A 24166-nucleotide genomic window follows, 5' to 3' on the forward strand; every position below is an offset into this window, starting at 1 on the left:
ATAAATATGCCACACTCAGAGCTAGTGACGTAGAATAAAGACTACGAAAGACCACTAAAGGCGAGCGGGTGGGGAGGTGGATGGGTCCAACAAACACAGAACTTTGAACCAGGAGTTATGTTAGTGACATTTGTCATGTGTTTTTTATTGATGTTTATGACGTGTTTTCTGTACTTATGTATGTATTTTACTTAGTTTACATACTATTTTCAGCACAACCATGACATTTCCCCTAAACCTAACTAAGTGGATTTGTTGTTTAAACCTAAGTGAGTGGTTTTGTTGCCTCAACTGCGGACGTGACTGTAGTTTTGTTTCATGACGTACAAATGACAGGTGAAAAGTGGCATACAAATGACGTGAAAAATACGCCTTCCCGTTAGACCGGTATGCCTTCTGTCACTTTCTGCAGGTATTTCTTATGATTATTTTTATTAATATTATTACCACTAATACTTTACATCTCTATGTGGAACATGGAGCATTGTGCTACGGCGTACTACTATGTTTCTCTCTGTATGCTCTCTCTCTCTCTCAACCTAACCGGTCGAGGCAGATGGCCGCCCACCCAGAGCCTGATTCTGCCCAAGGTTTCTGCCTAAAAGAGAGTTTTTCCTTGCCACTGTCGCTCTAGTGCTTGCTCATGGAATTGTCGGGTCTCTGTAACTAATATTATAGAGTACGGTCTAGACCTGCTCCATATGAAAAGTGCCCCGACATAACTTCTGTTATGATTTGGCGCAATAAAAATACAATTGAATTTAAATAACATATGTCACATGTAATGTTACTTTCCAACCAAACCAGGCAAATTTAGCCTGTTTTTTTACTAAGTCTTGACCTTTGACCTGCAAATGACCAAACCAGTGGCTCATAGAGAAACCAACACATTCTCACTCCCAACTCGTCAAATACCGCCACTTGGTCAGTGCCCCTCGACATCAAAGACTGACGCACGGAGTACCCCTCTTGTTTGACTTCTGGACGGACAGGGGAAATACACTCGTTACATGCATCGTGTCCTTTCAAAATGAATTTCTTTTTTCACAGGAAGTTAGGTTTAGGCAACACAACCATTTAGGTAGGGTTAAGAAACGGTCATTGTTGACGTTAACTTCATTGACCCGACTTATGTGACTATCGACGAGTCATGTGACTAATGAACTTTTAGTTTCACTCAGGACACAAACAGCGGTCTCCTGATGAAAGTCTTGTGTTTGTTTGACCCATTCACCTCCCCTCCCTCCCGCCCACAGCAGACTTTTACGGTATTAATACTACATCACTTGCTCTGACTGTCAAATAACGCTGCAGGTGGGTTTACATTGGAGTTAGTTGAATGCCTGGTTTGTCACAAACTGTCACTAATGGGTGCCTCCGTGCGTCGATTTCTGATGCCGAGGGGCACTGCCCAATTGTCGGTATTTGACAAGTTGGAGGAAGTGAGGCCGGGTTGAGAAATCTGACTTCAACACCATCATGTGTCCTACCAACACTTAACATTTATTTCTTATATCAATGATTTCAATATTTCCCTTATCTTAACTAAGCAGTTTTTGTTGGTTAAGGTTGCTTCATCTTACCAATGAGACACCAGGTCAGTAAAACACTGGTTGCTTACCAAGACTGCAAACACACCGTTGTGTGTGTAATGCACCTCCTTCATTACCTCCAGCTTTATTTACAGGGATTCAGTCTAATTTCACTTTTTCCAGGAAAGCTGGTTCTTACTCCTCATGCTGAAATTGAACTCGGCAAATTAAATTATTTTTCCCTTCATTGTAAAACACCTCAACGTTATTGTATACCTAAAACTCCCAGTGGTAATGTGGTGTATCAATCTTTTGAAGCAAACACACAACACAGACATCTCTCAAGGAACAATGTTGAATGTTTAGAAAAATATGGATGGTTTATTTGACCCGACTATAACAAGCATTATAATCCATTTCCATGATCTTCAACTCCTCTGATGTCAATGGAACACAGTCTACATCCAAATATGAACAGTGGTATATCTGTTATCAACAACACATTCATTCGCTTCTCGTCCTACAAACAGTTTTGCAAAGACACACACAGTATAGTATTAATTTATCCTGTCAAATACTTGGTTAAGTGGGTTTCTATTCTGAACTCACGAAACAGTGATGATTTATAGTTTTTTAAGAATCTATTGAAAACAGACAGTCTAATACAAAGTCCATCCAGTACAGACTTGTCCATAATACTGCTTCTAGAATAGCTTATTTACAATTGTCTACTGGAAGCAAAAAACCTGCCATTGCTTTAAGAACAAAACAAGCTAGCCGTCACTATTCAAACTCCAAAACTAAATCAAAAACAGAACTGAATATTTTTTCATTGATTGTGCTTTGTAACCCACAAAACCACTTCAGTTTTAGGAAAGGAACGTCTGTCAGAGGCACCAAATAGAAGTGCTAATAACATCCATTTCGATTTCTCTCGTTGAGATTCGCTAGAGCTATGAGTAGGACAGGGCGTACAAATGGTTGTTTTTTATTCATTTATTTATATATTTATAAAGTTATTACAGGCTCAACCTAGTTCATCCCCTGTGGTGGTGTTGTGTTGCACAACAGAAGTCACGGAAGAGTCAGTCTATGTTTTTAACCATGCAAAGCCCTTTAAGATTTGCCAGAAAAGGTCATAGAATAGATTTTTTTGGACAAAGGGAGCCGAAAAAGGCTTAAACAGACACAGTCAGTGTTTTCTCACTAAAACATACACAGAATGAGGCCGTAGCCTGTGGTTGAATAGGGTAATCAAGACAGTGGAAATAATAGGCAAGTTAGCTGGATAATACCACCCCTCCCCCGTCCATGACCCTCTCTGGCTTCAGATCTGACTGGGCCTGTGTATGCAGTGTACAGTGTAGCTTCATTTTCCGGTCTCCCACGATAAGCTAATGGATGTTCTTGGTCCTGGAATCTTTGACTTTGCAGGAACCTCAGTCAAAGAAAGTGAAATTGCCCCCATCCTACTAAAAGAAGGCCAGTGTACCCACGTTCCTCCATCAACCCCACCCCCTCGGCACACAACAGTGCTCCTTCCAGTGCAGTTCAGCTAGTCGTGGCTGCCGTTACACAGTCACCTCAGTCTTGCTGCCTGTGCGGTAGTGCTGTGGCTGTTGTTGTTGTTGCTGGTGGTGCGGTGGGATGTAGTGGAGCTGTTCCACAGTGTGAGTCCGTCTGGAGGCAAACGCCTGCCTCTTAGTTGCTGTCTGGTTCATGGCTAAAGTGTTGGAGTGCCCGGTGCTTCCCGCTCCCTGCGCCCCGCTGCTGCCACCATTGTTAGAGGCACTGGGATGGGAGTGCATTTTGGTCATCTTGTAGCGATCCATAAGAGGCGTGGTTGGTACGAACACATCTGTGTGCGAGATGGCGCGTGACATCGACTTGTCGCTGCCACGAAATCCGCCGGAGATGCTGCTTACCATGCCGCGCTGCAGCGACATCATCAGCTTGTCCGGCGAGAGCAGAGGATCCTGGGATAGGAGGCGGTCTTGTGAGTACAGGCGATCTTGTGAATAGAGGCGGTCTTGAGAGTAGTGGCGGTCTTTTGAGTACAGGTGATCCTGCGACAGGAGTCGGTCCTTGGAGTACATGCGGTCTTTGGAGTACAGACGATCTTGGGAGGTGTGGCGGTCCTGTGGAAGGAGACGCTCCTGTGATCGAAGACGTTCAGCAGACAGGAGCTGTTCGTCCGAGAGGATCCTGCCTCCATACGGGGACATACCATTAGAAGACATGCTGTAATCCTGCTCTGGGTCTCTCTGTGGGGACAGGACCCGGTCCTGGGACATGGCCCTCTGGACGCGACGGGGCCTCTGCCTTTGCTGAGACTGTTGCTGTGAAGACTGCGACTGGGGAGCGGCCTGGGAGATGGAGGACTGCGGGGGCTGGCTCTGGAGCTGCTGCTGCTGTTCCCGGTGCTGTTGAGCAAAAGATGAATGAGGTGAGTTTATTCACAAGCTGAGGGGTAAAAGGCTCTGCCACCCACCACTGCAGCAAGAAGAGAAAGACCCGCTATAGCTTCTAACAAATTCAAATCTGGAGACTCAGAGATAGCACGCTTGCTTCGTCTCATAGATGCATAAAAAGCAAAAGAACATGACCTTGTTTAGACGCCTGCACACTCAAACCAAACACTTGTGAACCCACCTGGTCTTGACTCATTTTGAGAACATGCAAGGGAAGAGTGCTTCTTGCTGCCAGGTCAGGCAGGTGGCGCTTACGAGTGTAGTAGTCGTCGACTTCTTTATCTGCTGCAGAGAGGACGGGAATAAAAAAACAGAAGCAAGAGGTGAGGATGAGATTCAGGGAGTGAAAGCAAGAGGAAACACGGGTAGGTGTTAGAATGCAAGGGGAGAAATCGGATAAAGTGGGATTGGAGAACATTGCGCACAATGCAGAGAATAGTGTTGGCGGACCCATCTGAGTTTCACCTTTCCGAACTCATGGAGGGGAATAGAAAATAGAGAGAGGCAGTGGAATCACAGTCAGACTGTATTACATGCTAGGCACATAACATCCACACATCCAGGCTTCATCTGGAATGCTACAGGCAGCTCTGGCTGTGGGGGCAAACTTTGCAAAGGTCATGTGAAAGTCTATAAACAAACATGGTCATATACAGATACAGAGGGAAGCACGCAGGCACCTCATATGGACATGCTGGAAAGCTAATTGCATTATTGAACAATCACTTCACATTGAGAATCGTGTTTTAATGTCCTTGAGTGGATGCTTTTTAATCCTTATTCTTGTGTACAAACAACTACAACATGCATTTAGAAGCAGATCACAAAGACAAGAATACATTTCCAGAGACAGAAGAGTGTAGGAGTGAATGTATCATCGACTGCATGCCACACAACACAAACACATGCAGAAAGACTCGTCTTTGAGTACAAAACCACACACATAGTGACGCACATTCACAAAAACTCTGTCAGACATATTGTCAAGGAGATGAAATGCGCAGCAAAAATGAAGAAAAAAAAAAAAATGGAAACATTTATAAGTCCATTGTTAGAAATACGCAAATTGTTTATTCTTTCTGAATACCAGCATGAATGTTTAACCACCAATTCTAAGTCCGAGGTGTCATTTATATGGTGGGAATAAATCACGGAGAGCAGACCTCTCCACCTCGTTGAGAATGCGGAGATGACTCTGAGCCTGTCTTTTTCAATAATGGGTGCAGCAATGTTCACACCACCTGTCAAGATTACACTCAGCCAGAATCCCCTTCAGCAGCGAGCCACGGGTGCTTGCTGCAAATCGATTCATTATGAGAGATAATAAAAACAAGATGTTCCTTTCTCAAGCATAACAGTCTTCAGGATTTGGGGGCAGGGCACTGCAAACTCATCAACTATATTACCACGGAGTGAATGAATAACTTGTGATGTATACCGTGCTGTACTGCAATGGGCTAAATGCTTTTCTTCAGTTTGATACCAATTTGCATTAATAAGCAGTAGCATTCTTCTCTTTTATTATCCCGACAATGAAAACGCCGCTCTATCTTCCCTCCAGCACAATACAACATGATCTATCAGTGTGCAGACACTAGTTGAGCAACAAAAAGAAAACTGCAGAGTCTTTTGGCTATTTGCTGCGACAAATAATTTGCTTTGGAAGCAGAAAGAAAGTTGGGAAGACTGAAGGACACTGCCTGAAGATATTTTTCCATTCTAACACTGTCTCCTCTGTGGGGCTACTAGCGCTGACAATTGAATTCATTTAGTTTTGTGTTACAGCCTAAACTATTACGTTAATTCTTCACGCAAAAGGACGGTTTTCTTCTCCCAACACAACTGAGGACCAGTAAATAGCACTGCATCCTGCAAACCTGTTTTGCCATTTAGTTTGAAATGATGCCTGGCAGCTACGAGCGGGAGCCAGTGTGGAGTGAGCCCTGACGGGATGAGTTGTAGATCGTCATCCTTCACTTTGACTGCAAGCCAGCAGTGAAGTGGGGCAGTCATGATGAAATTACACAAGCCTTAAGGAATATTTGCGTTCCACTCGGAGAATATCATGAGATGAGACCTCATTACGTAGCAGAAATCCAGCGTAGCACCACTAAATCAATACCGAGCCGGGCCGGGCAGAAGAAGCGGCTTAATGTACTTATACGCTTCAAGAGAAATAGTGGCTGCAGCCTCTAAGTGGAGACAAGAGAAGCATGGAATATCAATGACTCATCGTTTCTTGAGATGACTAGGCTGATTTCATGAAGGATCAGAGTCTGCTTCTGATTCAAGGCCCTCTCTCCATCCACTGAAATGATCGATGGGGAGTTGCAAAAATCTCCAGAAATATGTGCATGAGGACTTATTTTCAACTGTTCGATCCATCATACGGCAAGCAAATCATTGTCACAGCTGAAACACTTCGGAGCCACTCAGTAAGTCCCAGTCAGGAGTCAGGAAAGCACACTTAATGCATATTTTTTGTCATGCAGGGCATCAGGGCAGGGAGCCTACTCTTGCATTAGTGCAGTGAACTTGGACCTACTGAGTTTCTTCAGGGATGAGAACCGGCTGAGGTCGGCTTTGACGGCCGCCTCATAGGAGGGCGGCAGGTGTGACAGGCTCTGGAAGGAGCGTGAGAAAGACAGGTCGTAGGGCTCCGTCTGCGAGGTCAGGATGCCGCTTATCCGATTGTTTTCTGGAGACACATACATACATATACAGACACAGAAGAGGGAAGAGAAAAAAAAAAAATGGGCAGGCTGGCTTCTCCCACCCCCCTCCCCCCAAAAAGCTAGCCAGGATCGGGCCATCATGGAAGACCACCTACTGAGGGAGAGAAGGGAAGATTGGAGCTGGAGCTTTAGTGTTACAAATATTTCCTGGAGGCAGGGGGGTGCAAGGAACAAATCTTAGAAAAAATCGTGTTGGTCTAAAATAAGAATCCATGGTTGGATTTGTGGAAGTATACTTTTTTATTGTGCAAGTAAATTTGGGTTAAAATGTCACAAAATATAGAGACTAGAATATCTTCAGACCTCTGTCAGGTGTAAATAATTCATTGTTGTTTCCAGGTCTGTAGCTACCATTGAGATGTCCATGTCTTGTCTCTGGGACTTTGGGGGTTGTAACAGGACAAATTCCCTTTTTTTTTTACATTTTTACCTGTTTTAACTTTATGTCTTTAAGGCTGTCACTTTTATTCAAAATTAAATATTTAAATATTCATCACTGTTCAAATTAAACTTTGTCATTGTATGAGCACAACAGTCCAGCTTGCACTCCAGTGGTGAGCGTTACTAAAATGCACTGTCACTCTGAGCTATTACATCGTGGTGCCCCATCAGTAAACTAGGTTATTGTCATTCTCTTGTTTGTCTTTTTGACCAGCAAAAGTGAATGCGACCTGAATGTTTTGTACTTTGTGTTTTTCTAATAATACTGAACATGGAGAACTTAAGACTTGATAAATTAAGTTGGCTTGGAACTGTATCTAAAATGGGACTGGCCAAATCCTTCAGTTTGACAGTTTTTAGGCCAAAAACTAAATAAAAAAGGGACTTGGTACATCCCCACCAGAATTATATCCTGGCATTTTGGGCTTTGAAACTGCATTTAGACACATCATGCAGGAAGACAGCATTTACAGACAATGCAATTTAACAGTTAAGTGAATACATAAAATATGAAGAAAAAATATTAAGGAAACATTTTTTGAGGGGTGTTTGGACCTCAATATTTCTAAAAGCTTAGTTTTTGGCCCTGGTTGTTGGCTTTATATACAGTTTTTCTATGGGTACTACTCTCCTCCAATCACCAGGTGTGTGCCCACTGAGATTTGCATAAACGTAGCCGGCTAATCCGACGATTGCCCACTGACTGCTATATTTCCACGCTTCAAGAACGTCGCCGGGGTGGATCTTTACGATGCCTGCTTCGAGTGCCTCGGTACAGGCCGCAGAGAGCGGTGTTCAGCAGCCACCAGCCCAAAGTGCTGCCCCCAAGATTAAACGCCAGCAGCGGCAGGTTCACGGGGTGGGGGGAAACTTGCCTAGGGAGTTGGTGGAGTGTGGCATCCAGGCAATATTCTTGGTCTTCCAGTACTTCAGGCTCCTGATACGAGGAAAGCACATACTGGTGAGGACTGATAATTGCATTACGGTGGCTTACATCAACAGGCAGGGTGGAGTTTGGTCCGCTGCCCTGTTGGAAATGGCGGAAAACCGGTGGGACCTGGTTTCTGAAGGCTCTTCACATTCCCGGGTTGGGGGAGCGGAGGTCGATCTGTTCGTTGACCGACGCAACACCCACTGCCCGCTCTAGTTCTCCCTGGCACGGCAGGACAACCCAACCGGGGGGTGGACGAGTTGGCACACGTGCCATGGCCAAGAAAGCTGTTTCACGCCTTTGCGCCGCTCCATCTCATCCCTCCCCTACTGGAGAGAATGAGGCGGGAGCAGTTGTCAATCATTCTGATAGCACCAGGTCATCGCTCGATCATCCCCCAGTGCTAGGGGTGCTCTGTCTCAGGAGGCAGGGACAATAGGTGAGCTGCCCACTCTGGGCCATCCTCTCCAGGCTTAGCTCCCGAGAGGGACATGCTGAGGAGGGCTGGACTGTCTGTGCAGGTTGTGCAGACTATCCAGGCGGCAAGAGAGGGAACCACCACTGCCTGTTACGAGGCAAAGTGATTAGGGTTCCAACGCTGGTACAAGGAAAGGAGGCTTGATCCCCTTTCCTGTGCAGTTGGGTCTGTTCTCTCCTTTCTACAGTGTTTGATGGATAGAGGGCTGTCTCATGCCAATATTAAAGTTTATGCAGCAGCCATTTCTTCCTGCAATGGGGGTTTTGGCTACAGACCGGTCTTTGGCCGTCCTCTCATGAAGCGGTTTCAGCAGGGGATCAGGAGACAACAACCAGTGGTGCGTGCCTCCTCCCTGTGGTGGGAACTACCATTGGTGCTCCAGGCTTTGGTAAAGGACCCTTTTGAGCCTCTAGAGTGTTCCTCTTTAAGGTGTTGCCATTCAAGACAGCCTGCTGCATGCATTGACCTCAGCTAAGAGAGTATGTGACCTGACTGCCCTATCGGTCACCCCAGTTGTTTGATGCTTTGTGGTGACCACAGCAGGTCTACTCTCAGACAAAACCCCTCCCTTGTTCTTAAGAGCTTAAGGAGTTCATTCAGGTCGAGGGTCATATAACTGGATGTCTTTTGTCTTGCACTCCATGCGGGAGATGGGGAGGCAAAGTCGCATCTGCTATGCTCTGTTTGTGCGTTGGCATGTTATGTTGAACGCACGGCTCCCCTCAGGTGCAACGGACAGTTGTTTGTGTGCTTTGGTGATGGTGTTGCCGGTATAGCCCTTTCCAAGAAACGTCTGGTGGGATGGCTTTGTGAATGTATCTCCCAGGCCTATAGGTCCACGCACAATCTACACATAGCGTGGTGGAGTCGGCAGCCTTGTTCAGTGGGGTGAGTGTCGAAGACATACAGTAGCGTCATGGTCGACGCCTTTCCTGTTCGTACCGTTTTACCTCTTAGACATGTCAGGGTAGGCATGTCCTGATTGGCCGGCTACGTTTATGCAAATCTCAGTGGGTGAACGCGTGCACATGATTGGAGGAGAGTAGTACCCATAGAGTCTAGTAGAGAGCTCCTCCTGTGCTAATAGAACTAGGGTTACACTATCGGTTGCCTTAGTTTCTTTGCCTGAGCTTTAATTCAGCCAGTGAGTTGAAAGTGTCAGCCTTTGAGAAATGGTTGCACATCTAAAACTCCAACTTGCTGGTGGCAGCAATGGGAGAGTATAGGCGGTCACATCAGGCACTCGGTGAGCGTTTGGTGTTGGACTGACTTGACAGGTGGTTTGACGGGAGGAAATAGTGGTCCAAAAAAGCAAAGGAAGAAAAAAAAACAAGACAACAGACCAAACAACAGATGTGTGCTGGAGAGTGACCCTGCTTGTGACAGTGCTGTGATGTTGTGATCTGTGGCTGGGCAGCAATGCCTGGACTGGCTGTCGTTGATGTGACGTGATATGATGCCAGGAAGATGCACGGGTGGGGGAGGGGTGACTGGACCAAAGCCCTCTTTTATTTTTGCCTTTTCTTTATCTCCCTTTCTCACACATGCACACAAACATCTTCACTCTGTCCCATTCACTGCCGTCTTCCTTGCTCGGTCAATCTTATCTGTCCTACCATGCTGCCACCCACTTTCCTTCGCTCCTTAATTCTTTCTTGTTCATTCAGTATTCCCCTCTCTCTCATTTTCTTTCTCACTCCTGCTCTATCTCGCTTTCCCCAGTGGGCTGTGAGTCTGTCACGCAGTGCAGAGCAGCGGGCATGGGTGCGGCTCCACACCGGCCTCCAATAGACAGATAAAAATAGGGCTTTAGTAACTGCTGCACGACGGAATAAAGGAAAGGAAAGAGAAGAGATGGAGATAAGATAATCTAAAAGTGAAAAGTAAGACTGAAATACAAGAAGGAAGGAGTATAGCAGGATGAAACGAGAAGCTGGGGAGAGTAGGACGGAGGGGTGGTGGCAGGGCCGGGAGACAGCAGGGGGTCCTGAGAGCTGCAGGGAGGGAGTTCGAAGGATGTGAACGATCTGTGACTGGACTGTCTGCCACACTGCATCAATACGGGGGGAATTGACTCGGACTGTGACACAATGTCAGCTATCTCAAAAGCAAACACATTTCACTGCTTCATCACGATGGACAGTACAACCACACAGACCTGACTCAAGTAGTCTTTGCAAATCTTTTTTTTCTTATTGCCAACGAATGGAATCCAAAGTCCAAACCAACAGTCCATTGATCTTACTAACGAGTATTGCCTCTCTAGCCAAAGCCTGGCACTATCCTGATAATCAGACTGAATCACCATTTTGCTTTACTTTATTCACCTGACACTTGTGTGAAGGGGGATTTGTTTTGTTTTGCCCTAACTTATCAGCAAGTGAAATATGTCTTATGCTGACAGCATTTTCAGTTGTCATGGAAGCTGCATTAGCAGTTGCTAGAACCAATTAATGTTTTTTCATGACTATTGAAGTAATATGCCCATTTGAGAGTTTTTCGTTCTTTAGGTTGTCTTACAACATGTAGAGCTTCCTATATTTCATCTATGCTTGTTACCATTTTGTTTGGTCACTATTTTTCATGGGTTTAGCAAGGTAGCTAGCTAGTAGGAGTGTAATGATACGTTTTTACAACAATACGATTTCCATGGTTCCGATACAATTCAAGGACGATATTTGGCTCATCTAGAGCGGTAGGATATGATATGATTCAATGATTTGAAATCAATACAGTAACTTTTTTTGCCAAAAAATGCAATCAGTGTGACTGTGAAATAAATAGCTGGACACTGGACAGTGCAGGTCAGGATTCCTCAAAGGTGCAGATCCTTAGTATCGATTCCATCATTTTTTGCATTTCAAATCGATTTTAGATTGATATACGTCTCCGGTGATGGACAACTTGCCGAATACCTATCGATGTAGTTGGATCGTAGGAATATAAATCAATACATAGATGTAGTAGATGAATCGTTACACCCCTACTAGCTAGCCATGTAGGAATGTAACATTCCCATTCTTACTCTTTACTACAGAGCTCTGATTGACTATTTCTCTCTAGAGAAAACAGAAGTCAACATGTGGGCAGCTATTCAAAGTTCTGGAACCAGGCTAATATATACTGTACATTCCTGGTGCCATTAATACTCACTAGTGCATCAAATGTGTATTCATCCCTGGCAAAAAATAGTCCCAACAAATGCACTATTTCCCCCAGTTTGAGTAATGTTTGCTAAAATCTACAGTGCCCAGCTGTTTTAGGAAACTGTTGACAATTAAAAAAAAATTAAACTATATTTGTGACCCCTGTTCAACGATTTACGTCTTCAGTAGGAACCAATGGGCTTGGGTCTGAGTGCCACAGGACAGGGTAGGGAAGTCAGAAAGTAGTGAGAGACTAACACGTTGTTATTTGGCCTTTTGTGGGATTTGTTGACAATAGGAAAACTATAGAATAACACAAATTATGTTTCTTTCACATGAAATCACATGACTTGACTTTCATATACTTTCATGGGTCAAAACAGGATTCTTGCACTTTTTTCCCCCCCACATGATAAACTAAAACAAATTTTCTTGTTGAAGCAGTATGGGCTGAAATATGTGTCACTAATTGACTAACTGAATTTGAATGATTCAGTTTTTAATTTGATTAGCTCAAATGAATGATTGCATTAAAAAACTGAATCTGAACAGCATAATTTGAGATTGAATTCACGAGTTTCGATTTCAGCTGCTCTGAAACTGTATTTGATCCTCTCTATACTTCAACATTCAGTTCTCACAATTCAAATTCAATTACATTTTCAGTTTACTGACACAAAAAAACGAGTAAACGACTCGTACTTTCATTCTGTCCTCCCTGCCAGGGGTGGACTGGCCCACGGGAAGCTCGGGAATTTTCCCAGTGGGCCGGTCTTGCAAGGGCCGCTTTTATTTTTTTACATTTTTACAATAAAGGTATTTATTGAGTTTTAAAAGGTTTAAATGTTCAACCCCGGCATGGCCCAGCCTGGCACTCACAGCCGCAGACAGCAGAGAGCGGAATCATGGATGTATAAAGAGAATTGGATGCAGCATTGGAGGCAGGCTCCTGTCATTCCTATGAAAGTTGCTCAGTGGCCCAGGAAGCCAAAATGGCTCAACTGCGAGTGATAAAGTACCCTGATCTTCAGCATCCATTGGCCCCATAGAGCAGGCGCAGTAGCGTTTCCTTTAACCCCGCCTTCCAGCCCTTGGTCTGGGCCTCATTCCCATGAACGCAGGAAAGGAAATAACTCTGGATTCGGCTATTAGTGCATTTTCATTTTCAGTCTTTTTTGGGCCCAGTGGCATCGCGTGACAGAATGGAAGTTGTAATTCCACCGTTTAGCCACTACGAAAATTTGCTTGAAAGCCTTGCGCACTTCCTGGAGGCTTGAGCGGAACGCTGCCTGTCAGAGTGGGTCGATCCAATACTTTCGATATCGAGGGGGTATACGAGTGGGCCCCTCCCAATTTGGACTGATCCACGTTTTTGTTAACATCTGATTGACTCAGCACAAGTACATATTTGGGTTTAGTGAGGGTTAATCTGTCTCTCACACAATCAAACATGAGCTCCTATTACTAAAAAAAACATCCCGCCACTATCCATCTGCAAGAGGGTCGAAGGTTCAAACCCGGCTTGGGTCCCTTCTGTGTGGAGTTTGCATGTTCTCCCCGTGTTAGCGTGGGTTTTCTCCGGGTTCTCTGGTTTCCTCCCACAATCCAAACACATCCAGGTTAGGTTCATTGTTGACCCTAAATTGCTCATAGGCCACTTTGAAACGTACACAGATCGGAGTTCTGAGAATCTGCACTCGATTGCTCTTCCTAAAGGACTGGATGTGTGTCTCAGTAAAAAGAAAATTAATTGTAAGGACGGAATTTGAATTTTGAGAACCGATCGTGGAAGTATAGAGTTTAATTTTCAGTGAGGATCAAATACAGTTTCAGAGCAACATTCATATCACATTCAGTTTCAAGTTTATTGGAATTTAGTTCCAAACTGATGAATTCAATTTGACATTATGCTATTCAGATTCAGTTTTCTCATGTAATCATTCAAATTAAACAACACAAATTAAAATTATATGATTCCAGTTCAGTTTCTATTGCCACATGCATATTTCTGCCCATAAAGCAGGTTCAAACAAACAGCAAGAATTATTAACAAATGCGACTTAAATCAGGTCTGAAAAAACACCATTTTGAAGTGTAAGACACCAAGACAGGGGTTGGTTAGTGGTGAATGTGTACACAAATGTGTGCTGGGATGTAAATGAATGAGTTTTTACACTAAATGTATACATGACTTACCACGTCTCAATGATCGGTGAGCTACCAAACCCAAGTGAAAAACAAATATTTCAGAGACACGTTGATGGTGAGAATAACAGAACCTACAAAGACCTACTGTACTGCATATTCAGCATATTCAAATCAAATCAGTTTTTACTTCCTGAGGCATGTCATGTACACTTGTATGTATGATTGTGCATTTTCTGCTTGTGATTTTCTGCTTGTATCTCCTGGTTCTTTCAGTCACAAACTGGGGGGGTGGGGTGGTGTCAGCGGGCGTTATCTAGAAAATACACTGCGTGCTGAAATTGGAAGCCTTTCAGGGGGCCTGTGATCAAAGTCTGTGTTAGATGTGTTGTTGAAATGGATTTTTCATGTTTTCCATAGATCTCCAAGGCATTTCTCCATAGTTGCACTTTTCTTATCTGTGTGTGTGTGTGTGTGTGTTTGTGTGTGTGTGTGTGTGTGTGTGTGTGTGAGAGAGAGAGAGAAATGGACCACATGGTCAATTATGTCCATTCTGGCTGCAGAATCCAAGCATAGCCCCTGAATGCCCGGGTCGTTTTTTTTATATTTGTGTTTGAAACAAACAGAATATAAATCAAATGGCAAGATCAGAGTGATTTAATAAATACAGAAGCCAGTGAATATTCAGCTTACGGCCTCCTTTCTTTCCTTTTATCTCTACTGTCTCTCCTCTCTCCAGCCTCCACTTTGCATCCTTATGCAATCGCTACCCTCCACATCTGCCAGTCTGCGACCCCGGGCGAGCCTCGGATCGCTCATAAGAACTGTTCAAACAAACAGCTGCATGACATCAGTAATAAAAAGCGAGTCGCGGTGATGCTCCTCACGGGGAGCATGAGGTTACGGTGATAACTTTCACACGCTCTGTCAACCAGAGGACGAGATGACCTCGACAAAACATTAACTTGGTACTCCGCCAATTGTATTCCCTTTAAAAAAAGAGATGTGCAGTGACTGTGGCCTGATCCCACTCAGAAAAATGTTCATGACTATGGGATGTGACACTTCTACAATTCAGTCTTCAACAGAAAAGCCTAACTTTCAATAACAGAATGGATTTGTGGTGGGGCGAATTGAAAAGAGGACCATGTCAAGGGGTTTTTCACACATCCATGTCAAGCACAAAATTCAAGTTAATGTCCTGGTCCAGGCTTCATCTCTAACACTAAACTGAGCGGTGGATTCACTTGAATATTCCCCTCTCCCCCTAGTTTGTCTTACCGGTCTTAGGTGTGCGTGTAGGGCTACCTAGAGCCACATGATTATAGTTGTGCTGATGGGTACCTGCAATGACAAAAGCAATGAAAGATCTGTTCAGTGTCCATGAGGAATGCTCTGTATCAGCTCAAATACAGACTGTTAGTAGTGTGAGGGCGACAATTAAAGAGATAATTCACCAATTTTGAGATATGCTTTTCATATAATCCACAAAATACAAATCCATGTAGAGAAATTTGTGCATTTTAAATTGACTTTTATAGTGTACACAAAGCCACATTCCCAATTTTATTGCTGACAAACTTATTTAGTGGGTGAAATATCCCTTTAATTTCCTCAAATGAAGGGAATGGACATAAAAAGAGATGAGAGGCATTATGGGATGAGTGAAAGGGCTGTAGGTGGAGTCCGCTCAGTGTTACCCTGCAAAACATGATTACATCAAACAGAATCCAGAAAGTCACGAGGCTACAGCAGAAACCTTACAGACCAAAAACAAAACTAAACAAATAAAAGAAAAACAGGGCTGCATACAATATTTATTACATCCGGTCGTGGAACACACAGGCTCGCGTGTAATTTGTAAATTGTGTTACTTATTGGGAGTAAAGACAGACAGACTACATTAGTCTGTGCATTCATCATGAAAAAAGGCCTCAAATGTGATAATTAGATGGAGGCTCACATGATTCAACTTAAACCACAAGCAAACGGACAAAACACCAAATGATACACTTTTTTATCACCTTGACAACACACACATACTGTAGCATTAAAAAAAAAGCCTAATAGTAAAGGTACTGTTTGTAAGGCCTAACACGTATAAATCATTACGGCTCGGTGTCCCATTGCTGTTCAGACTCAGACTCCAACACAAACTACACGGAAGCACCAAAACCACAAAGTTGTATCTAATGAAGCCCGTCTTGCAAAACAGTGTTAACTCTTCCTGCTTCAGCCTCCCGACCGTGGTCAGAAGACACAGAGGAGACCGTAGCTTTGGTCTCCAGGGCCGGAGTCTCTGCTGTACTCTGCTCCTCTGCCTGCCTTCACTCACACACCGCGCTCGTTCTCACTCTCTCTCTCTCGCTCCACCTCTCACGTGCAAGCGCGCACACTCCACACTGCAGAAGAGTTAGTTTAGCTCTGAGAATATCTAGTGAATGTACAGTGGACGTTTGTGCAGAAATAACTGCTGCAGCTCCTCCAGACCAACAGAGGTTTCCCGTGTCTTGTGAAGTGACGGGGCTCCGCAGAGAGAAATGTTATCGTCTCCGACCAAAACTCCAGTGTCTCCCCTGTTCCCTCCGGCCGCGTTCGGGAGGCTGAGGCAGGAAAAGCCAACACTAAGATCAGCATTGATTCATGGAGAGACCTTCGTCTGGTCAGCTAACATTACTGCCAAGCAGCTGAAATATAGAGTGATATTGTGCTTTTAGCTGACGTGTGTCGCCTCACTGCTTTGACCGATGCTCGTTCATGTCTATGTAGAGCGAGCACAAGTGCAAGCAACAGGACGCTGACTTTAGTTGACTTAACGGCCACAGGTGTCGCTGTTAACAAGACATTTCAGATTCTTGCATAGAATCCCTTTAATAAAACTCAAGCAAAGAATGACATCCACACATGGGCAGCGCACAGAGACGTGTGTGAGATCCAGTTGACACGTGGGTAGTAGAAGTGTTCGTGTAATTTTGCAGTTCGTTTTGTTTCCAGACACATTCTCACCTGACTCATACACACTCTCACACAAACAACTAAAATGCTCATGTCCTCTCCTGAACCCCCGACCAATGGTCGAGATCAGAAGCCAATTTCAATCGATTTCCGATTTAGAATTGAAATTGCGACACCCCTACTTCTGATGTGTGCCAAGCCTGTAGAAGAACTACGGTGGCCGACGAGGAAACGCAAATGGCCCTCTCGGAGCCAGTGTGTAGAGTGTGTGTGTATGTGGCAAGTGAATGGTGAAGCAAGAGAGAGAGAGTGGCGGCGACGGGAGTGAGTAACGTTATCGACATTCGGCCCAAAACAGTGTTTGGTTTGTCCCTTCTGGGCTACTATAGAAACATGGCAGACTCTGCGAAGAAGATATGTAGATGTAAACGGCTCATTCTAAGCTAACGGAAACACAACAATTCTTATTTTCAGGTGATCATACACTAAAGAAAACATACTTATTAATATCATATTCCATTTCTGCCAATAGATCCCCCTAAATGTTACACACTGGTGCACTTTGGGAGATGTTGTGAACTTCTCACCTCCAGCTTTTACCTTCCGCTTTTTTATCAGAACCATGAATCACCAGGTTTTTCCTAATGCTATAATCAGAATGTTTAAACTGATATAAAATATAACTCTTGACCTTTAAAACAGTAGTTTGAGGAAAACATTTTTTTATCAATTTAATCTTAGTTAATGTACAAAAAAAATGAGCTTTTTTGATGTTGCCTTTGTTTGAATGTGATTGGTGAACATGTTTCTAAATGTGCTGGTGTTTTACTTACATACAAAGTGGTGAATATGTTCTTTACTAGTTTTCTTAAGTTGCAGTCCTTTGAGTTCTCAGCAATGGCACAATTCTTCAAAACATGCACACACACTCTCATCCTCCGTCTCATTGCCCTTTTTTCTCAGGCTCTCTGTGTGCATGAGTATGGTCTAATCAGCAGTAACAGTCTCCTGTGTTGTCATCCGGGAAGCAGAGCCTTTTTAATTTCCAACTCAGAGAATAAACAACAGTTTCACCCGATCATTTCTCCGTCCTACTGTGCAGGAGTGTTTGTGGCTGACAGGGAACGTGATGCAGCGGTACAGAGCTCGGCCGGGCACCGCCGTGTGGAGGTGCTTTAGTTGAAAGATGGGACCTTTACTGAGCCCATTGTACTGAGAAAGTTGATGAATGACAGCTATTCTCAGCAGTGTGTAGGACCGCGTGTGTGTGTGCGTAAGCTGCTTTGTATGTTTGTATGTGAGGAGGAGGCAGCGATAGATGGAGACCCTGTCGCAGTGTTGCCGTCGCGGCACGTTCATTTGCTGTCTGCTGCTGTGCCTGTTTAAAAATGCATTAGAGCCAACCGCTGAAACATCCATTTACATCTGTCACAGAAGTGAAGGAGGAGAGGGAGGAGAGGGAGGCCCTCACATCATGGGTTTCAATATTTGCTCGAGCTATGGAGATAGATGGGATGTGTCTTCTGTGTGTTCCTTCTCTTTTTTCATATAAACGCCTAACAGTGATTCTCACAGAAGAGATGATTCAACGGGGGAAATTCATAGTGATCTGAGACTGAATCCTGAACATATGAAAAGAACAACATACACGTCTGTTTAGTTACTATCTGTTAGAATGATTGAACCTGCAGCCAGGATGTAAAAGGATTTACATGTTGTTCCTGAGAACCAAAGAAGGTGCCATAGAACAACACAAAGTTTATTTTTCCAACTCTGTCCCCTACAAAATAACTTAATATATTAGTAATATATAGTAGTTGGACGAAATCATTGTAATAGATTTTTATTTGAAAAAATGACAAAAATGACAAAAATCAACCACAGAACAAGCTGTTTGACATTCCGATACCGCAGAGGATGTCTTTCCATACGAAGCACCAGACCACAACCATCCATCTAAATCCATCCTGTATCCCACACATGTGGTCACATACTGTCAGCTGCCAGTATTCAGTTCATATCTGATGAAAACATTTTGGGCTTTCCTACATAACGTTGTAAATACATGCAGTCTGCTGTGATGTCATTAAACCCAAACAGCCAATCTTCACATACAGCCAATCTTCACATTCAGCCCATCAGCATGTATTTACTGGAGGGAAGGCAATCCTGGACATGTCATTAGTCCACCACCAGTCATGTACAAGTATATACATTTACATACTATGTGATGAGTACCTTCAGTCCACATGATATTTGAAATCCTACATTATGAGACTCTATAAACAGTGACATGCTACTGAAAAATGCAGTTGATCCGCTCAATCTGCAACTCGTAGCTTCTCTGAAACCACAGAAAGACAAAGTTCACAAAATTAAAAATGACGTCACAGAAGTGGCCACGCTGACTGAGTAATAGGTATTATCAGCTCAGCTCCCTGTAGAGAACCCCGACATGGACCGCTATGCAATGTTCTCGATCTCTAAGAAGTTTTGTCTCAATCTGCTTATTTCCTCTCAAAGCCCCAGTCTGAGGGGTCCAGAGAGACGGGCCGGGCTGAATGGCCCACTGAGAAGAAGCATAAGACTGTAGCTCATTAAGAACCTGGACAGCCATGTTCAGTGATCCCTCTGTAATCTGGGGACCAATTAACCATGTTCAAGAAAGAGTCCCAGTTCAACCGGCAAGAACCATCAGCAAACTCCACACACCACGTAACCATGAAGCAGCTCTAGAAAATATCTGTCAATGATGAAGGGAGCTCACGGTGAGGGTGAGACCCCCCTGGATACATGCTGTCCATCCGTTACTGCCGTCATCTCCTTAAATTGGCACATTAAAATAGATGCAAAGCCAGTGGGTTGATTATTTATGATTGACATGCTCTCCAGATTGTTGGGTCAAACAGGGTCAATATCTAAATTGCTAAATGGATGTTTTTCTGTCAGTATGCTGATGACGCAGCTGTGTGTTTGTCAGATGGTGTCAGTCAGATTTAGTGTCTGAATCAACCATAGAACTGTGATGGGTGGGCTGCAGAGCCCGGTCTTAGACACTTTCTTCCGGATACAGTCACCCTCACCTCTGCGAGAAGATTACTTACATTAAATGTCCCTTTGCTTCTAACCAATCTCCGGAGAATACCTCCTTGGCGAGTTTGCATAATAGCATCCAGATGGCACACAAGTGACTCAGTAATCTGACATTTGGCGTGGCATTTTGTTTCACATCACACTTCCAAACATCACATCACCATACAGCACACAGGGGAGGCAAGCGAAGTCACGCTGAGCCGGCCACTAAACACCTTGAACCCAGTGCCAAGGCTAAATGAGCATTTGCAGAATTGATTGTGGTCACATGCTCAGGGGGTATCGTGGAAACCATCAGAACATTGATTTCTAAGAATCTGCATTCTGTCCAACAACTGAACAGCCATGTCATGATATCCAGTTAGCTCTCTGTCGACGGTTGGTGTGAGCGTTTGGCCACGATCTCTTGTGATTCTATGAAAAGGGAAGTCATTCTAAGATCAGAGATAAGGCAAATCTCTGTGAGAACTATACTGACACTCCCAAATGTCAGAGCAGACAAAAATCAACAGAATAGGCCACATACAAATAGGGGTGGAAGAAAATATATTGTGATATGTTTTCTGATACTGTATCAATTCTCAAAAACACTATTGATTTTTAATTAATAGTTTACATGCAAAGATTAACTCATTCAATACTTTATTTCATTGGCAGAGAGATGCGCCCTCCCATGGTACGTGTCCACAGGCTCCGTCCTTACCACTCTTCCCATTCATTGTCTATGTAAGCAGCCGTGCAATGCATTCTGGTAGCGTGGTGGCGTGATTCGAGAAACGGAGCGTCACAACGCCCGCTCCTCATTTGCATGAAGTTCAGGTCCAGGCTACTTTATGCAAATCACAGGCGTCCGACGCGACTCGCCGCCTCTTGAAACTCCCGAGAATCTTTTAAAATAAACGTGGTCGATCCAAAATAAAGACAGTTACAGCGACTGTGAAAAATGCAAATGCAGATCCCACTTTTTTGAGTTATTTTACTTTAAAAAATTATTATTAATATATCGCCTTGCTTACAGTATTGCAATATATCGCAAGATATTGAATTGTAACCCCCTATATCGGGTTACGTATCGTATCGCCAGATTCATGCAACATGTAGGGACAGGTGATAAATCAAAGGAAACTCCAGAATAAATGAGTGGTGAAATAATGAATGCAGATGTTTGAATAACATATTGGACAAGTCTAAATGTCATGATTAACACATTTTGAAAAAAACAAAAAAAACATATACAGGGTTCTGCAGAATCATCTGACATCAACGTTATTGTCTGGTGATAGGATTGTTCACGTGGGGGCTCACTGATATGAAAATAGTGTGCATCACATGTTACGGCCCTTACAGTCACGAGGATGCAATATACTTAAACACCTATGAAAAATTTTGGAACTACCACCAAAACAAGCAGTCAGAGCTGATCTGGAGTCTGCCTTCAAGCTGCTTTCTATGAGAGCCGGCTGTCAATCACTCACTAACTCCGACCAAACCGTCAAACTAGGCAGCGCTGATCAAATATTAATAAATATTCTGTTACTTTAATGTCTATTTCTCTGCTCAGATGTTTTCAGAATCATCTTATAGTGTACTGTTTAGCTGTAAAATGAGAAAGTTTGTAACCCGGCAGCCATGTTGAGATCTGTTGGGGAAATACCAAGCACCGCCCTCCAGCCAGAGCACAGCCAATAGGAACGCTCTCTCTCTCTGAAATGACCTGTGATTGGTCAAAGTCTCCCGTCACGGGCTTGATTTTTTAAAGCCTGAAAACAGAGCCATGATGAGGTGCAGAAGTCTCTCAGATTATTATGGAATTTTGGCCCAATGATGCCAAGAACTTGTACTGCAGCTTTAAGACACTTTATGTTGTTCCCTTTAATTTGTCATTAATGTGTTGCTTTAATGTGGTGGGGGGGGGGGGGGGGGGGGGTTAACTGACACAGACAGCAGATAAGAGAAGGAAAAGTATGAAAAAGGAGGCTGTGGTGGGGCAGTGGGATGAAAAGAGGAGAGAAACAGCAACACGGGCCAGTGATCACAAGGCAGCCCTCCACCCCTCCACCTCCAGGCTCCACACCACCCACCCCCCCAGATCTATTAGAGAGCCATCCCCAGCTCTCTGCTCCACTCTCCTCACGACATCCCTCTCTAAAACCAACAGCCCTGCCATCCCATTAGCCCTGCCAAGTGGAGCTACTGGAGTTATAAAAGGCCCAGAGGAGGTGGAGGTGGACGTGGTGGCGGTGGAGGTGGGGGTGGGGGGTACAGAGTGCACAGTTCTTGTGTGCAAAATGTGTGTGACAGGTATGAATGAGGATGTCTCTGTGCTATTGGCTCTGTTGACAGCCCCGTGCCAACACGTCCCCCTGCCCCTCCTCACGCAGCAGACGAACGGGAGGAACGGGAAGCCACCGTGGGCTTGACATTTAACAACTGACAAAGAGTGTTCACATTTAATCGCTAAATTTTAACTGCCATAATAGCCCCACTTCACTCGGTTAGTAGGGGACAAAGCTTGAGGCCCCTGGACAGAAGTAGCTCCCACCTCCTCATTGATTTTACTGGCAGAGCAGGAGGCTTAACCCTGACCCAATTGCAGCACTGGTGATAATACTGGTGCTTATAAGTTATATTTATAGCACTTCTAGCGCTGCTAATTTTAGCATCCAGTCTAAACTGACTGACTACTGTGAGTCAGATTTTGGATTTAAGATAAAAGCATGGATTTTCCCTGACAAAAGGGTTTAACCTATATCTTTAAATGAAGTCTCATTTTCATAATAAAAATCTGCTTTGTTACTGTTACAACTCTGATGGAAGAAGTAAAAATGAACTGGACAGTTGATGATTAGCAATAGCTGCCATGACAACAAAAAGAACGCAGGAACTCAAACTTCATCAACAGATATGAAACAGCACTTACATTATAAACCTTGTACAACCTGCTCTGGCAATAATGTCTTTAACTGTAGTGACGCCAATAAAGCAAAATTGAATTTGAAAAGCAGCACTGGGAGTTTTACAAATAATATCTGTAAGTGTAGTACAAGATTACTGTAGCAAAGCACCGCCTGCTTGGTACTGAAGGTGTCAATAATATCTAATGAAATATGACTTAAGAGTCAATAGTTACAAACATAAAAATCTAAATTTGAATGTGCTATGAAAATAGAAAACAAGAGTAAGTAACTACTCAGCTCCAACATCAGACAGTGTGCAACTGCAAGACTGAAAAGACACAAAATGGATTTTCGAGTCATTTCCACTGAACTCAGCATATTGTCTGGCTCCTCAAAATGACAGTTTAAAGCCACGTGTGTATCATTTTTATGTGTTTTATAGCATCTTTTAAATTATTCTGATGGCATTGTTTGTGTTTGTAATTGTTTGTAAATCCTATTGGGCCTTTAAATGAAACTCATGAGCTCGTATTTACAACATGGGAGGTCGTGGTTAAGTCGTGAGAGCGCCGCTGCTAAGCAACGGCATCATTAACGTTACCGTCAGTGTCTAGACTTGCCAACCCTCACGATTTTCCCGGAGACTACCATTAGTCATTGCCCTCTTCCGCTTTCCTCCCGGGGTCACACTTCTCCCGTATTTCTCCCGATTTATGTCAAACGTTTAAACCTTTTTTCCTTTTCATTATCTCAGCCTGTTTCTGGTGCTGTACAGCGTGTATAAGCTCTACTGTTTCCACCCTGACCACAGTACAGCTACACCTACATGTATGTCGTTTCCCGGTAGAGAGGATGTTTTCCTGAGAATTAAAAGTCAAATTAAAAGTAGGCCTATTTAACATAGAAATGTTGCTGCAGTGCATTTAATATTTTGTTATTTTCAGTCGTTAAAAGTCTCCAGAATGCTGGAAACAGTCTCTGAAACTCACATTTTTCCTCCCAGACCCCTGCTTTTGTTTATAAATCCTCCCTTTTTTGAGGTCTCAAGGTTGGCAAGTATAGTCTAGGAGCCACAGAGTCTAACAATTTAGCAAGCTAGCAAGTGGGTGACATAATGCAGGAAATGCAAAGGCATAATGACAGAGGAGAAAGATTAGGCCGTTGGGAATATCAACATTTTCCTCAGACATATTATAAAATTACAAAAAAAAAAGATAAACGACTACAATATATTCACTTATTATGCACCGAAAAAATAACTTCCATGGCCTCCGTCATTTCTGACAACGTCAAAAAACACATCACAACTTGTGAACTCTGAACTTTCAGAAACTTTTTACTT

The 24166-nt window shown here is 43.7% G+C and overlaps 1 protein-coding gene across 13 annotated transcripts in view; it reads right to left on the reverse strand.

Moving 5' to 3' along the window:
• Positions 1 to 1314: 1314 nt before the first annotated feature.
• LOC141758812 (shisa family member 6) overlaps positions 1315 to 24166 on the reverse strand; it is a 76408-nt gene continuing 53556 nt past the window's right edge. For 2 of the 13 annotated variants that reach the window (XM_074620516.1, XM_074620514.1), the window contains 5 exons: positions 15161 to 15223; positions 13931 to 13951; positions 6549 to 6701; positions 4185 to 4288; positions 1316 to 3955 (listed from right to left, as the gene is read on the reverse strand). In XM_074620516.1, the coding sequence (XP_074476617.1) occupies positions 3104 to 3955; positions 4185 to 4288; positions 6549 to 6701; positions 13931 to 13951; positions 15161 to 15223 (1193 nt within the window). In that variant the 3' untranslated portion in view covers positions 1316 to 3103. Of the gene's footprint in view, positions 3956 to 4184; positions 4289 to 6548; positions 6702 to 13930; positions 13952 to 15160; positions 15224 to 24166 lie in introns of all 13 variants that reach the window. The other 11 variants (XM_074620526.1, XM_074620525.1, XM_074620515.1 and 8 more) reach the window with 10 other exon arrangements.

This window comes from Sebastes fasciatus, chromosome 20, assembly GCF_043250625.1.
Source record: "Sebastes fasciatus isolate fSebFas1 chromosome 20, fSebFas1.pri, whole genome shotgun sequence".
Classification (NCBI taxonomy): Eukaryota; Metazoa; Chordata; class Actinopteri; order Perciformes; family Sebastidae; genus Sebastes; species Sebastes fasciatus.